General features: G+C 43.2%; 1 protein-coding gene across 4 annotated transcripts in view; it reads left to right on the top strand.

Moving 5' to 3' along the window:
- The window catches only part of BEGAIN (brain enriched guanylate kinase associated), a 242,757-nt gene that overhangs the window by 150,736 nt on the left and 76,166 nt on the right, over window positions 1–15,855 (top strand). For all 4 annotated transcript variants that reach the window (XM_050954144.1, XM_050954143.1, XM_050954141.1 and 1 more), the window contains one exon: window positions 4,593–4,659. In XM_050954144.1, the coding sequence (XP_050810101.1) occupies window positions 4,593–4,659 (67 nt within the window). The remainder of the gene's footprint in view (window positions 1–4,592; window positions 4,660–15,855) is intronic.

Raw genomic sequence — 15,855 nt, 5'->3', positions numbered from 1 at the left:
ACCCTCCCTTAGAAGCTTATTCCAGTATTTAACTATACTTATAGATAGAAAGTTTTAGCTTAGATATTGGGAAAATCTCCTTTGATGAAGATTAAGCCAATTACTTCTTGTCCTACCTTCTGTGGACATACGGAACATATGCAAAGACTGTTATTAGGTTCCCCCTCTCCTTCGCCCCATCTTCTTTTCTCAAGACTAAATATGTCCACTGTTTTTATCATTTCCTTATCGGTCAGGCTTTCTAAACCTTTTATCGTTTTTGTATCTCGTCCTCTGGACTCTCCAATTTGTCTACATCTTTTTTAAAGTGTGGTGCGCAGAACTGGACACAGTATTCCAGCTGAGACCTCACCAGTGTCAAATAGAGCAAGATAATTACCTCCCAGGTCTTACATATAACACTCTGTTAATACACCCCAGAATTATATTAGCCTTTTTTCACAATTGCATCACAATATTCACTCATACGCAATTTGTGATCCACTGTAATCCCAGATACTTTTTAGCAGCACTACTGCCTAGCCAATATTCCCTTTTTGTAGGTGCACATTTGATTTGTCCTTCCTAAGTGCTGTATTCTGCACCTGATTCAATTTCATCTTGTTGATTTCTGACTAGTTTTCTAAGTTCTCATTGGTCCTTTTGAATTTTAATCCTGTCCTACAAAGTGCTTGAAATCCCTTCCAGCCTGGTGTCTTCCACAGATTTTATAAGCATAATCTCCACTCCATTATCCAAGTCATGAGTAAAAATATTGACTAGTACCAGACCAAGGACAGACCTCTGCAAGCGCCCGCCCTGTCCCCCACAGTTTGTTAGCAAGCTATTGATAATTACTCTGGTCTTTCAACCAGTTATGCACCTACTTTATAGTAATTTTATCTAAACCACATATCCCTTATTTGCTTATGAGAAATTCATGTGGGACTGTCAAAAGTCTTACTAAAATCAAAATGTATCATCTCTTGCTTTCCCCCATCCATTTTCCAGTAATCCTGCAAAAGACGGAAATTAAACTGGTTTTGTATGATTTGTTCTTGTCAAACCCATGTTGGCTTTTATTTATAACCCTATGATCCTCTAGGTGTTGACAAAATGATTGTCAGGTATCGAAGTTAGGCTGACTGGTCTATACTTCTCCAGATGCTCGTGGTTCCCCTTTTTAAGTACCTTTCTCCAGTCCTCAGGGACTTCACCCATCCTCCATGAGTTTTCAAAGATAGTCACTAGTGGTTCGGAAATTGTTTCAGCTAGTTCCTTTAAGTACTCTTGGGTGAATTTAATCAGGTCCGGTTAACTCGAATACATCTCCCTTATCTAAGTATTCTTTAACCTATTCTTTCCCTGTTTTGGCTTGTGTGCCTTCCACCTTGTTATTAACACTAATTGTGTTAAATATCTAGTCACAGTTTACTTTTTTAGTGAAGACTAAAGCAAAATAGGCATTAAACACCTCAGCTGTCACCATTTTGTTGAGATTTGGCTCTTGCTTAGTGAGTGTTGTTAATTTTCTAAAAATTTGATTTGGAAAGGAGTACTTCAGAGAACTAGGGTTTACATGCTACAGTCCACTAAACTCTTGTGGATAGAGCAAACCTGGATGGAAATGGAGTAGGGAATTAGAGTGGGAGGAGCAGGGACCTATGGCCCATGACACATTCCTACTGCACCCGTACTGTGGGGGCACTGTCAGAGTGAAGAGTTTAATATTAGAAGGGACCACTAGATCATCTAGGGCTTGTCTACACAGAAACCACTACTGCAGCACAGTGCTGCCACCACAGCAGTGCCACTGTAGTGCTCCAGTGAAGATTCTACACCAATGGGAGAAACCCTCCCATCAGTGTAAGTAATCCACCTCCCCAAGAGACAGTAGCTCGGTCAATGGAAGAATTCTTCAATTGACCTAACACTGCCTACCCCGGGGGGTTAGGTTGGTTTAAGTGCATCGCTCAGAAGTGTTAATTCCTAGTGTAGACCAGGCCCTATGCTGACCTCCTGTATATCACAGGCCACCAATGCTACTCAACATCCACACTAAGCACAAAAAGTAAAATTAGACCAAAATATTACAGCCCACAGGAGACTATTATGTGTCACACGAAGAGTTGTGTTAATGGGGACTGACTCTGTGCTCTTTGAAGTCAATAGCAAAACAGTGCAGAATCAGGCCTGTGCTGGATTAGGAGCAAAGCCAGGGGGATCAGCTACTCTCCATGGCATGCCCTCATCTGAATAGCACAGATAATTAATGAGTTAGAGCAGCATTAGGTCATGTTCTATGCCTGCAGCTTTCTTAAGGGTGTAGACAGGGAGCCTCATATGGGTATGTCTACACAGTAAAGAAAAACCCATCATTGGCCCATGTCAGTTGACTCAGGCTTGGACTGCTGGGCTGTTTCATTGCTGTGTAGATTTCTGGGCTCGGGATGGAGCCTGGGCTCTAGGACCCCGCAGAGGGGGAGGGACCCAGAGCTTGGGCTCCAGCCTGAACCCATAAGTCTACACAGCAATGGAACAGCCCCGCAGCCCAAGCCCAAGTCAGCTGGCACTTTTGTTTGATATACAGATATACCTTTAGTGTTTGCTCTCTCTCTCTCTCTCTCTCTCCTATTGCTTTTTCTGGAGGAAGGTGGATAGGGTGTAATACAGCTTCAGACTTTTCTTTGTCATGTTGAATCTGGCTAACAATGAAAGCCTATTTAGTGGTTGCAGAAGCAGACATCTATATAGAGGCTTAATATGAATTGGTGCATATGATAGGAACAGAGAAGACAGAGAGATCTGTGAACTCCAACCAAGCCATTTAATCACCTAGAATTTGTAACAATGACGTCAGGAGATGTAATCAGTTCAGCTGGTGATTTCATGAACTGACCTCTAGTCCTGTACAAGGGCTCGTTGTACACGCTTTCTCACCAGTTTGGTCGTCCACTTGGCAGACAGCATTACCGCAGAGCCCTCCTCTAGGGTGAAGTTCATCTCTGTGTAGTGGGCCAGCAGAAGGTCTGTACAGCACCTTAGTCCTCTTTAGGCTCTCAAAATAAGGCTTAAGGGCCTTAATTTGACCTCACCCCTACCCACTTTCACAGTGGGAATTTCCCCCATAGAGAAGTCCTCCTTCTTCCACAGCTTTACTAGGGGCAAAAATTTTCCTCACAGATCTGCCTGACAGATCTTAACACCTAGATTCCATTCTCCCTACCCCGCAACCCCAAAAGAATTCTGAGCACATAGGGAAAGCACAGTCCCACAATTATGATCCGCTGGTGCAGACTCTAAATGGGGAATTTTGTCATATAATTGGAATGAAAATCTTTACAGCACAAAGCAGTGGAAATAGGTCTGAAATGCCACTCTATTTAATTGTAAATCAGCCTGACCATCCCCTCACCCAATTCTGGGGCAGTTTGAATCCATAGTTCAGTCCTCATTTCAAGGCTTTTCCCTATCTCTATAATCAGGCAAACCAAAACCATGATCCTAGGCCCACTGTACTTTTGCTGACTTCTGATTCAGACTTCTCAGCCTAGGCCCAGTTGTTCATTATATCCAAGTTCACTATTAGCAGGGTCCATTGCCTAGGACATCATAGTGCAGAAGGCCTTAGGTCTGTTCCCATGAGATGTCCAATGCAGAGATTTGAGAGGCATTTAGATAAACTTTTCAAACCTGAACATTAAGTTGCCAATGGCCCCTACCTGCATACAGAAGTGCATACTGATTGACTGTTATGCACATGTGTAATAGGGCACCACCATCCTTTAGTATATGGAAAAATGAGGCACAGTAACTATTGTTATACTAATGGCTGATGTCTCTGACATAGCCGATTCTAGGCAACTTTTCTCCTAGAACACTATAGTTACTAGCAGGACAGCCTGGAGAAGCTGACAAACTCTCTTGAGTATGTAACTCCTGAATAAATAGGAAGCTTCTGTTTCCTATGTCCTACCCCAGTCCCATTGTGTTAATAAAAATAAATGTCTATCCATCCTTTTGAGGGCAACATTTTGTTCCCTGCACCAAGCCCAAGTCAATGTTTTGGGTGTGCTAGGGCATGGATTCCTGTGGTCTAGCTGGAGAAGGAATTCTCCTAAGCCATTCAGTGATGACTTTATGTGGCTGTACTTGCAATCTCAGAACTCTAGTAGCCTCACCCCTTAACCTGAGGGCTTGGTTAGTGAATCCATGCACTTGATGATCTGCAGATCATGCCTCTCCCCCAGTTCTACCACCACAATTCCTGAACATGGTGCATAGGATACCCTCTGTGCAGGGTCCCACACCCTGGTGCTCCATGCATACTTATGTCCAGGAATGGCGCTGGCTCTTGTGCCTTCGGGGCTTCTGGCACAATTTGCCTCTAACTATAGTAAGCGAATATGACAAAGTGATTTTCTCAGGAAGTGGATGGTAAATATATTGCTAAAGCCTTGGGCTTTAAACTCCTAACCATTGATAGGCAGCAGAAGTGAAAAGTAAATATACTTTAATATTAATGGAAGCCCAAGTTTATGCTGAGGTGCAAAAATACAAGTAAAAAGAAATAGGTGAACACTTCTAATTATATTATATCATCTTTGTTTTAGGATACAAAATAATTACCTAGCCTTACAAAGAATTAATCAGGAGTTGGAAGATAAACTTTACAGGATGGTAAGTTGTTTTTTTTTTATTTTAAATATATTTTATGGTTCTTAAGCTACAGGACAAATGGTGGCATAACTGATATGATTAAGCTTGTGCTGTACACAGGGGGATACTAAGCCAGGGAGCACGAATTTTATCAATGTAATGAGCCAGCTCCATAGCTGGCGTATATCTGTATAGTTCTATTGACTTCAACAAAGATATGTCAATTTATATCAGTTGATGATCTGGCTGGCTTTAAAAGAATTCTGGTTAATTTGGCTAATAACTTCTTTTTCCTTGGGTTTGTAATATTTAGGTTTTAATTAAGAAAAGATTCAAATGAGGCAATCCAAATTACCAAGCTGAAAAATGTTTCATGGCTCTTTGGTACATTCAGTCAGCTTTATTAAGTGACTTAATTGAGCTTGGAGAGTCTTTTCATATCCTGTCATAACTATCAGTCAATCTCAGTATATTCATTTCTGTGCCAGCGTTGATCCTACTGCCATAGACCAGCTAGAGGGGGAGAAATTATTGCACCAGATATGGGCCTCTGGGTTTATGAACATTTCGAATGAACCACATGAACATACAGTCACACTCTGCTTGCAGCTGTAAAAATACCCTGTAGTGGTGATGCTTATTTGTCAAAGCACTTTTAACATAATATTCATTTTTAGGATATTTTTAAAGAGAAATTTGGGTGCGATGTTGAGGCGGGACATGCATGGAACAACAATTGTAAACACTGTGTTGTGAGGAATTCTATTGCAGTGCCTGAATCTCAAAAGGTCTTCAGGTCTTTACTCTTCCTAGACCCTTCATATCCTCACTTTCAGGGCTGGCTCCAGGTACCAGCTCAGCAAGTAGGTGCTTGGGGCGGCCAAGGGGAAGGGACGGCATGGCAGGCTTTTCGGCGGTGGGTCCCTCTGCCGAATTGCCACCGAAGAAGAAAGTGGAGCAGGTGCCGATCACTATCTCAGCTTTTTTGTTTGTTTTTTGTTTTTGTTTTTTGTTTTTTCTGTCTGGGGCGGCAAAAACCCTGGAGCCGGCCCTGCTCACTTTGACCCTGTAACCATCCATTCCCAACTCACCTTCCTTTCTGGTCCTTTAACAATCCCTCATGCATGCACAGAGATACTTACTGCTGACACAGCCCCTTAAGGATGTTAGTGCAGAGCCTGGGGCATATTGCACAGAATAGCATATAACATTTGAATGGAGTGGCAGACTGGAGCTGTGCAAGACAAATTGGGCTTGGCAATGTGCCTGATGAAGATGAGGGAATTTCAGGTTTAGAAAAAGAGGACAGGAAATGGATTGTTAGACATTGGAGGGTGGAACAGGGAGGAAATCCAGGAATCCAGGAATGCATAATTTAAAGCCCCCCAGGCCCTAAACAGGAAATTGGAAACTGAACCTTAAATCTGAAGATTTCTCCTCCAGGCTCCAAATATCCATGGATCCATTCGTATCCCAGGAATTTTGTGCAAATAAAGGATGCAAGATGTGGTACATAGTTAATAAACTATCAGTACATTAGTAACTGGCAAACAATTGATAAAGTGAGGGGCAATGGTGGAGACAGTGAGCAGATTTGTTTAAGTTATATCTATCTGATTATATCCCTGTCCCCCACCCTTCATATGTTCGTTTATTCTTTTATTGTAAGATCCTTGGGACAGGGATTGTGTCTCCATCTGTGTTTGGACAGCACCTAGGACGTTGTCATTGCAACCACAATGCAACTAAATAATAACACTTCGAAATTCCAATTGGCAAACAAAAAGAAAGAGGTAACGCCAGGCACTATAGAAAGCAACAGTTTTCTAGGTCATACCAAATACTTTGGAATAAACAAGAGTTCTCAGACCCACAACAGAGTCTGTGCTTTAAAGCATGAGAAGAGAATTTCGCATGAGTCGAACAGGACACGGTCCCAGTGGAGAGCCTCACCTTTCTTTATTCCTACCAGCACAAGAGGAAGTGAAGACTGATTCACGGGAACTGAAGAGGATCTCCAAGGCTTTATGGAACACCTAATCTCAGAGTTGCTTTGTCTTCTGGAACATTGAGATGGGGAACCTGTTGGCAAAAACAAACAAAATCAAATGGAAACTAATAAAAACAAGGAAGAGGAGTGTAGCAAATAGTGTGCCATTCTTGATTCAAATGGCCCAAACCATTTGATTTTCAGGGCACATTGCAAAGCCCAAGCTTTTGGGAAGAATGGGGTGAATTAAAAGCTGAGCTGGCTATTATTGTGGGCTAGGATCACAGAGGCCGATGAAGGGGGCTGTAGCCCACGAAAGCTTATGCTCAAATAAATTTGTTAGTCTCAAATTGCCTCAAGGTGAAACAAGTACTCCTGTTCTTTTTGCAGATACAGACTAATACGGCTGCTACTCTGAAAAGAAGTCTCTTTCTCTCCCCACTTTCAGTGTTGGGGAAGCAGCAGGATTAATATTTGTTGTCTAGGTCAGTTTATGTTTCACTGTATTTCAAAAGCATTTAAAGCCTCTGGATGGTGCTGTTTTACATTTTATAGAAATCCCAAGAAACTTAAAAAACAGGCAAAAAAAACCCCCAAACTCATGCAAGCTCTGCTTTCCCTTTGCCTATATATTTTGGTTCGTATTTGGATGCTGAACAGTTAACATATCCAAATGGAATGAACAGGGAGGGGGTTGGGGAGCAGAAGCAATACTTTTACAGTCCTAGTCCTATAACAGCATGTGCGCAGGTGGAGTCCCATTGAATTTAAGGAGCTCTGCTCAGACAAAGGGCTCTGAATGCTTCTGTGCTGGTGCAGGATTGGGGACTAAGTTTGCTATGTTTTTGCCTCTACCCTCCCCCCCCAAAAAAAAATTGAAAACAAAAATATTAGGTGGAAAGGCAAAGAAACCAAATCTAGTAACTGCCCTATTTTGGAGGAATCTGGCATTTTAAATCCTCTTGTGCCTACTGTTGAAAGTGACGTAAAAATTAGTTCCATTAAATAGAAAAAACTGTGTGTCAGTTGTTTTTCTCCTAATCTGTACCTGCTTTTAAATACTGACCTATAAAACATTTAAAAAAAAAACTTTTTAAAATAATCTTGTGACCCTATCCAAGTATGGTCGCCCAACTGAAAGTCCAGAAACAAAATGCAATCCACAGTATCCCTGCTGAATGTGGCTAAAGGTTGAAAAGTGTGGTCCTTATTCAGATAAAAATCAATGTTAGTTTGGTGTAAATAAGCACTGCCATACTAAATTCATGTTACACCAGAGGCTAACAGACGGAGAACTACAGAGTCTGCTGTTACAAACGCCTGTTCTTAGCATAGTCAAGATCTGAATTTGGTGATTTGCATACTCCTGTCAGAATCAACGTCTAGAGAAGTAAAATACAAACAATCTTTGTAAAGAATTAAGCATAATTCTGGACTCTTTTCATTAAGAGGACGGCAAGAAACATGCAGAACCCTGCAGTGTTGTGTTGTGATTGTCACATGCTATTTAATTAAAGACTATATCTCCTCTAGTTCCAATATTACCAACATTCACTAATTTGCCCTGAAGTTAGTCTGAGTAAAACATTGACTTGGCATGACCTTGCCATGAATGGCAGAGTGATTGTAGATTATACAGATCATCCCAAATTAATGCTGATAAAACTTGTATACCATCCCAAGCCCCATATATTAGAGAAAAATTACTTTACAATACAATGTTCAAGAGATTTAAGAATTGGAGGGGGTGGGGTGTATCACTATATATAAAGCCTGGTGCCTTGTTTACCGTGGGCCAGATTTTCAAAAGATTTTTAGGCACCTAAACATGGAGATAGGGGCCTGTGAAAATTCCACTAGATGCCAAAGAAAATCTGGCTCCATGAGTCCAGGTGCACAGAGGGAGCCATAATCTCAAAAAATAACCTAAAATAGCTTTTCTGTAAATAAAAATGTCACAGTTTTAAGGTGATGCATTAACTAGAAGCTTTAGCTGGTTCTTACTGGACAGTTGGGACTGCCCAGTGGTGTAAGGCTGTTTCTAGCTCTACAGGGTTACAAGATGTCAGAATTTGAACTCATCACTGGTCTAAGATGTACTTACGTACACATGCAGTATGTGGATTGTGGAGCTGATAGCCATGTCACTGCAGAGTTATGTGGTGAACTGGGGATGTATGGGATAAATTAACTGACAGTTTGAAAATTTATCATGCACCTTTGACCACCTCATGCAATAGGCGCTGACTTATATTTTTCTTCAGGGGTGCTCCACCCCTACTCTGCCCCAAGGCCCACTTCACCCCTTCCTCAGACCCACCCTTGCTCCGCATCTTCCCACCCCCAATCCACCCCCTCCCTCGAGGCCTTGTCTTCCCACCCCCACTCTGCCCCTCCCACAAGACCCTGCCTACCTGCCACTTGCTGCTCTCCTCCCTCTCCCAAGCTCCTCCCCAAGCCAACAAGCAACTGATCAGGGACGCTGGCAATCAGCTGATCAGGGGCACCACCAAACAGCTGTAGCTAGTGGGTGCTGAGCACCCACTTTTTTTTTTCTGTGGGTGACCCACGGAGTTGGCACCGATGACCTCACATCCTCCCTTTGCCCAATAGTCCATTTCTCCCAGGACTACTTCCAACATTCTAAACCTCCAGCTGCTTCGAACAGCCACCAGTGTTTTTTTTTCAACAACCTGTCAAAGAAATGTTTCACTCTTTCTTCCCAAATACCCAGCTGCCAGCCAGCTAAATAAAGGCAATATTTTGTGGCCATGATAGTATTAGACCTTTGCTTCACTGAGACATTGTGCGATGCTGAGCTGTTGCTGTTGTCATTTGCAAAGCAGGGAGGCAGAGTTGCCATTCAATTTAAAAATCCTAAATTTAAAAATTTAAAAAAATTTCCCCTAGATCTGGTCTGGATACTTCTGTCTGTTTCGTGGCCATGAAGTCATCTGAGCTGCAAGCTTTTTCAATAAAGTGACTGCAGCACTTTCCAAGGATCTGACTGATAAAAAATACAATGTAAAAAACCACAGGGTGCTTTTTTATTAATAACATCAGAGTGCATAAAACAGTTTGACCTTAGGTAATTATTTTCTGCCTACTTAACTCCCCCCTCTAATTTTAACTGTTTACAATATTATCCTTTACATTCTTTCCCAAACTGTTGTGTAGAGATGCTGGGGACTGTTAAATTGTTGCCATGTTCCACTCTCAGAGCTGGCTCTATTTCTGTGTGAAGTCCATAAAGTTAGTTAAATTCTTTGTGTGTTCAGGATGAAATTCACTATCTATGTAAAAAGACTCCAGGAAGGTCACTCTGAAGCCTAGAATGTCTGTTGAGTCAGGGTGAAGCAATGGAAGCACCTACACGCATGGTTAAGAGCTTTTTTTGTTCAGAATATGACGAGGTTCAAATAATTGGGATTTGCAGTCTTTATTGTCCACTTTTTAAGTTCTTCACCATTTTGACTTCACAAATTACACCTGTGTGGAATACAGCTATAGCAAGGCGTGTATCTATCTATGCCATACATTGTGATATCAGAGGAAACTCAACCAACCACCACACTTAATTTACAGCAAATTTGCATGCAACAATTTCATTGGTTGTATGAAGGAAATTGCACAGGTGGATTATGTGGTCCACCTGCCAGCTGCACAAATCAACACAAATCTCCCAGCACACACACACCAGGGCTGCCCAGAGGATTCCGGGGGCCTGGGGCCATCGGCGGCAGGCGGCTCCGGTGGACCTCCCACAGGCGTGCCTGCGGAGGGTCCGCTGGTCCTGTGGTTCCGGTGGAGCATCCGCAGGCACGCCTGCGGGAGGTCCACCGGAGCCATGGGACCAGCAAGCGGCAGGGGGCCCCCTGCGGGCCGAATTGTCTAGAGCCAGCCCTGTTCTGCGGCGGGGGGCCCTTCCATTCTGGGATCCGCCGCTGAAGTGCCCCGAAGACCCGTGGCGGGAGCCCCCTGCCGGCGAATTACTGCCGAAGTGGGACCCGCTGCCGAAGTGCAGCCCGCTCTTCGGCGGTAATTCGGTGGCGGAGGCCCCCGCCATGGATCTTCGGGGCACTTCGGCGGCGGGTCCCTGAACGGAAGGGCCCCCTGCCACCGAATTACCGCCGAAGACCGGGTTGCACTTCGGCGGCAGGTCCCGTTTCGGCGGTAATGCAATGGCGGGGGGTCCTTGCACCCCGGAGTGGAAGGACTCCCCCGCCAGCGAAGACCGGGAGCGAAAGAAGCTCTGGGGCCCGGCCCCGTAAGAGTTTTCTGGGGTCCCCGAGCGAGTGAAGGACCCCACTCCAGGGGCCCCGAAAAACTCTCGTGGGGGCCCCTGCGGAGCCCGGGGTCTGGGGCAAATTGCCCCTCTTGCCCCCCCCCGGGCAGCCCTGGCACATACCCCCTCCACACCTCAACACAACTATCCACACAGAACATGAAATAAACCTAAACATCACCCTGAGACCTACAATATCTGTTGAATCAGTGTGAAGCACTGATGACAGCTACAAGTGTGCCTGAGAGCTTTTTGTTTAGAATATCACCAGATTCAAACATCAATGGGAGCTGCAGTCTGCTACTGTCCAATTTTTAAGTTCTCAGCCGTTTTGGGGGAGGGGTTGTATCCACATGACTTTACAAATTACTCCCAGGCAACAGCACAGGCTTTCAGGTACTAGTATGCCATGAGGACTTGATTCTCATTTATATTATGGCCACTCTTGCAATGTAAAATAGAGAGAAGTTACATTTATACCCACTTTAAAGAGAGATCAGTATAAATGAGTGTCAGGCCACAAAATGTGTTAAGAGACTTGAGCATTCCACTGATTGTTATTCTGCTTCCTGTCTATGAGTGAAAAGCAGAGCATATCTTGCAGACTCTGGGCTTCCAGACACTGCTTTATTTAAATCTTGTATGTTCTGAGGCTTATTTAGTGTCATGTCCATAATGCATTCTCCAACATCTCCAATAGGGGAAGCCTTCAGATGAATGAAATATGACTACAGTTTAGCAATGTCCAAAGTGCAAGGATAGGTGACTCTGTCATGGAGATATCACTGAAAAGAAACGGGACTTGTTGGGAAAATTGTTGGAAGACGTTTTGTGTCAAAAAAGCAGATTCAGCGATTCTGAAACATTTGTGAATTAGTGTCAGTTTCACACAGGACCATAACTAGGACAAGGGGAGCGGGGCAGCTGACCAGGGCACAGAGCCGCTGGGGACGCAAAATGGGGCATCCTGAAGGATCAGGCCCAGCAGCATCAGGGCCCCCCATAGGATTGGGCCTAGCAGCATCTGGCTGGAGCCCAGGATGCTCAGGGCCTCCTCTGCCTGCAGGATTGCAGGCCCAGTGAGCCTGGCTGCATCAGGCCCCGCACTAGGATACTGGGCAGGGTAGGAGGCAGGCAGGGCACTGAGTGCTGCTTGGCTCCTACTGAGCATGCTCATTGTGCAGTAACATCTGGGGGGAGGGTCAAACCACTGGAAGTAGAGGCAGGGGAGTGGCTGAGGAATAAAATTGCCGGGGTTAGGAGCCAGGTTTCATCCAGGAGTGAGGTACTGCCAGATGGTGGCAGAGGACAAAGCTCCAGCACAGGATGAGGCAGAGAGAGTAACAGTTACCCTGATGGGATGAGCCACCTGCCCGCTTGGCAAAAGTGGGGAGGGAGGATAGAGGGACTTCCTTGCTTAGAAGAAAATGTTCAGTCGAGAAAAATGAAGATGTCCTGGGCCGCTTATGATTTGCAGTTACGGGGAAGCAACAGTAGAAACAAAGAAAGTAAACACTGCACAAGTAAAACAGGCCTTTTTAGTCAACCCTCAGAAGGGTTAAAAAATGCCCTGCTCCCTCCTGGAGCCTTGTTTTCCTGTTACTGTGACCTACCCTTACCTATTGCTGCCCCAGCCTGATTCAATTGTTATTACAGAGAACAGAATAAGGAGCCTCCCTCTGACTCATTGTTATGATGCTCCATTCCCTGGCCAGCAAGGTGCACTCACACATCAAGGACTTGACACCTTCAGGGCAGCCTAACCCAGGATGCTGAACACACCTTGGCTTTTCTTTTAGAAGGTCTCTACTTTTGAGCTATGGACAATTTTCAGTTGTGCCCAGACAGATAAAAATACAGGCTATTGACTGTACAGGGGAAGAGACCAATAGGGAAATCTGCATTGGGTGCAAATCTGGATGGGGCTGCTAATGAGATATCCACTAGTGAAGAAACATGTCCACTGTGACCAGTGCTTGTATCATTCTGGGCTTTGATCCAGCCAGTCTGTTTCTAACACCATTCTGTATGAGGCCAGGGCTGTCACCTTGGTGATATGTCCATCTACTCATTATAACCATAGCATTGGCATTGTCTCACACCGAGGCACAGCATAATCTGATTTCACAATCATCACAGCCATATAATCTCTTCTGTCCCCACAGTTTGGTGTGAGGGGCCTCGCCTGGCCAGAAGTCAAATGTCATAGAACCATAGGGTTAGAAGGGATCTCAAGGGTCATCTAATCTAACCCCCTGCCAAGATGCAGGATGTGTGATGCCTCTTATCAACTGTCACAACAAAGTTCCCCAAAATGATACTTCCCACACTGGCCTTATACAAACAAGCCATGCTGCTATAATTAAAAGGGGCATCATCACAATTTGCTTGGCAGGATTCAGCGGGAGAAATGATCAGGTATAAACCAGCCATAATGTGGTACTAGGAAGCAAACAATCAATACTCGTCTTAGAAAAATAAAATCACAATGCAAAAGGCAAAAAACAAATCTTATAACCTCCCCGGGCCCTAAAATGGCTGTCTCCATCTTATAAAGGCCAGAGAAAGGATGGCTTCTGCTTTTACAGAGTCAGATGCTATGGTGATAATTCAATTGCTAGATAATCCACCTCCATGGTAAGTGCATTCTTTGTTTACTCATGGGCCCCATTTAGTCTCCACTGTGTCATTGAGAGAGGTGGCTGTTTATTATAGCCATAGTCTCAGTCCAGGGATGATGGAAAACCACCAGTATCCCTTCTTTAATAAACAGAAATGCATCTTTTTGTCTTTCTGAGTAGGTTTTATGCTATTAAGTCATCGCAGTATCTATATTTTTGTTATGATTATTTTCAGTCCATGTTGTTTTTAGTACCTCAGTGAGTTTTCTTACAGGTTATATAGCAGGGGTCGGCAACCTTTCAGAAGTGGTGTGCCGAGTCTTCATTTATTCACTCTAATTTAAGGTTTCGCGTGCCAGTCATACATTTTAATGTTTTTAGAAGGTCTCTTTCTATAAGTCTATAATATATAACTAAACTATTGTTGTATGTAAAGTAAATAAGGTTTTTAAAATGTTTAAGAAGCTTCATTTAAAATTAAATTAAAATGCAGAGCCCTCCGGACCAGTGGCCAGGACCCGGGCAGTGTGAGTGCCACTGAAAATCAGCTCATGTGCCGCCTTTGGCACGCGTGCTATAGGTTGCCTACCCCTGTTATATAGGATGCTATAGGCATGTTATAGGATTATATGAAAATTAGTGTGGCATCTAAAAGAATCTTAAAGTTGCTTTTATTGTCTACCTACTGTAGTGCTACGCAAAAATAACTGCATTATCATTACTCTATAATATCCTAACTCAAAAAACCAGTAGGGGACCAAATATGCTTGTTCACTCAGAGCACCAAAATGCCTAGTTACAGCTCTGGTTTCACAGAATTGTTTCAGTGGGGGAAAAAAACTGAAGTTAGAAAAAATTAAAAAGTTGACATTTTTAAAATAAAGCATTTCAATTTTCAGTTCAAATCAATTTGTTTCAAAATTTCCTTTTAGTTTTTAAAAACTAAATCAAAATAATCAAAAATAAAGCATTCAACATATTATTTGACCTGAAATGATTCTCCCTTCCCTCCCCCCCCCAGTTTTTGAGAATTGCCAGAGAATCCCCAAAACAGCTCAACTTGTTAGAGGTCAGGGCAATGGAACTGAAGAGTCAGGGGAAGGATTGGTGAATCTGGTTGGAAACCTCAGTTTTTGCATTAACGTCTAACAAACTGGTTGAACCAATGCAATAAACCAATAAAAGGATATTACCTCACCCACCTTGTCTCTCTGGATGAGCCAAGGCATTGACTTTAGAATAAAAATCTGTGCCTGATTTTCCCATGACAGCTCTCAATCAGCCATTAGTATTTAAATAAAAAATGTGGAAGATAGATACAAGGAGGAAATGTCAGGCTATTTCTGACTTATACCTAAGGACTCTGAAAACCCAGCATGTGATCTTGTTCCTGCATAAAGAATGATGACTTTGAAGGTGACTTTGAGCAGTTGGAGTGATTTAGAGCACCTCATTTTTTTCTTCACTAAGAAGCACTTGCGTTTTTTCTTTTTGCTGAATGCCCCATGAAAGTGAAATGGAGGTGACCTAAATATACTTTAAGGGATTTGCATCCCAAAGACAAGGAAATTTAGAGTCAGCTCTACCTGACAGGCTCATTTTCTTATATTCAGTGAGGACAGCTGTGAATTTTCAGAGACATTTAGAGGGATAGTCAGTCAAGGCAGAATCCAGAGAAAGTGTGTTTCCTGGAGCCAAGAAAACTTCCTAAAAAATCTTCTTTTGGGGAAGAAATTACTCTAAATGCCTAGTAATTTATAAAAATAACTATTGAAAAATCTAATTTCTTAGATGTTTTTAAGACCTTTCCTTTTTATCTTAGAACCATTTTTTACTCCCAAAACCCATATCTATCTATCGCTCACACACACCTTCTTCCCCCCATAAATTCACCCTGCATTCAATTTTTCTCTATCCAAATCCATTTCAGTAACCTCCCCAGCATGACAAAGTGTTCAACTGTTGCCAAAGATGAATACACTCAAGACCAAACTTTTAAAAGCCCAGGCCCAAAATTGTAAGTGCACTTTTGCTTACTCGAATTACCCAGGCCCAAGCTGCATGCACTTGTAGAGATGTAGATGCATATCCATGCACAAATCTGCGACTTGCGTACACATCAGCTGTTCTGTGCGCATGACTTGAGCAGGCACAGACTCATATTTTCCATTCTGTGTGTGCATGTACAGGAGTTAGTTTTTCACTTGTAATAGCATAGATGGATTGACCTCGTATGTCCATTTCATATGGCAGCACTTGCTGGTTCTGACTCAGTGGCTGAAAATAATACAATGGGAGGCTGTTTCTAAAATCTCCTTTTC

This window comes from Gopherus flavomarginatus, chromosome 5, assembly GCF_025201925.1.
Source record: "Gopherus flavomarginatus isolate rGopFla2 chromosome 5, rGopFla2.mat.asm, whole genome shotgun sequence".
NCBI classification, from domain to species: Eukaryota; Metazoa; Chordata; order Testudines; family Testudinidae; genus Gopherus; species Gopherus flavomarginatus.
Note: the sequence above shows the minus strand (reverse complement) of the source record. Positions and strands in the feature narration are given on the sequence as shown.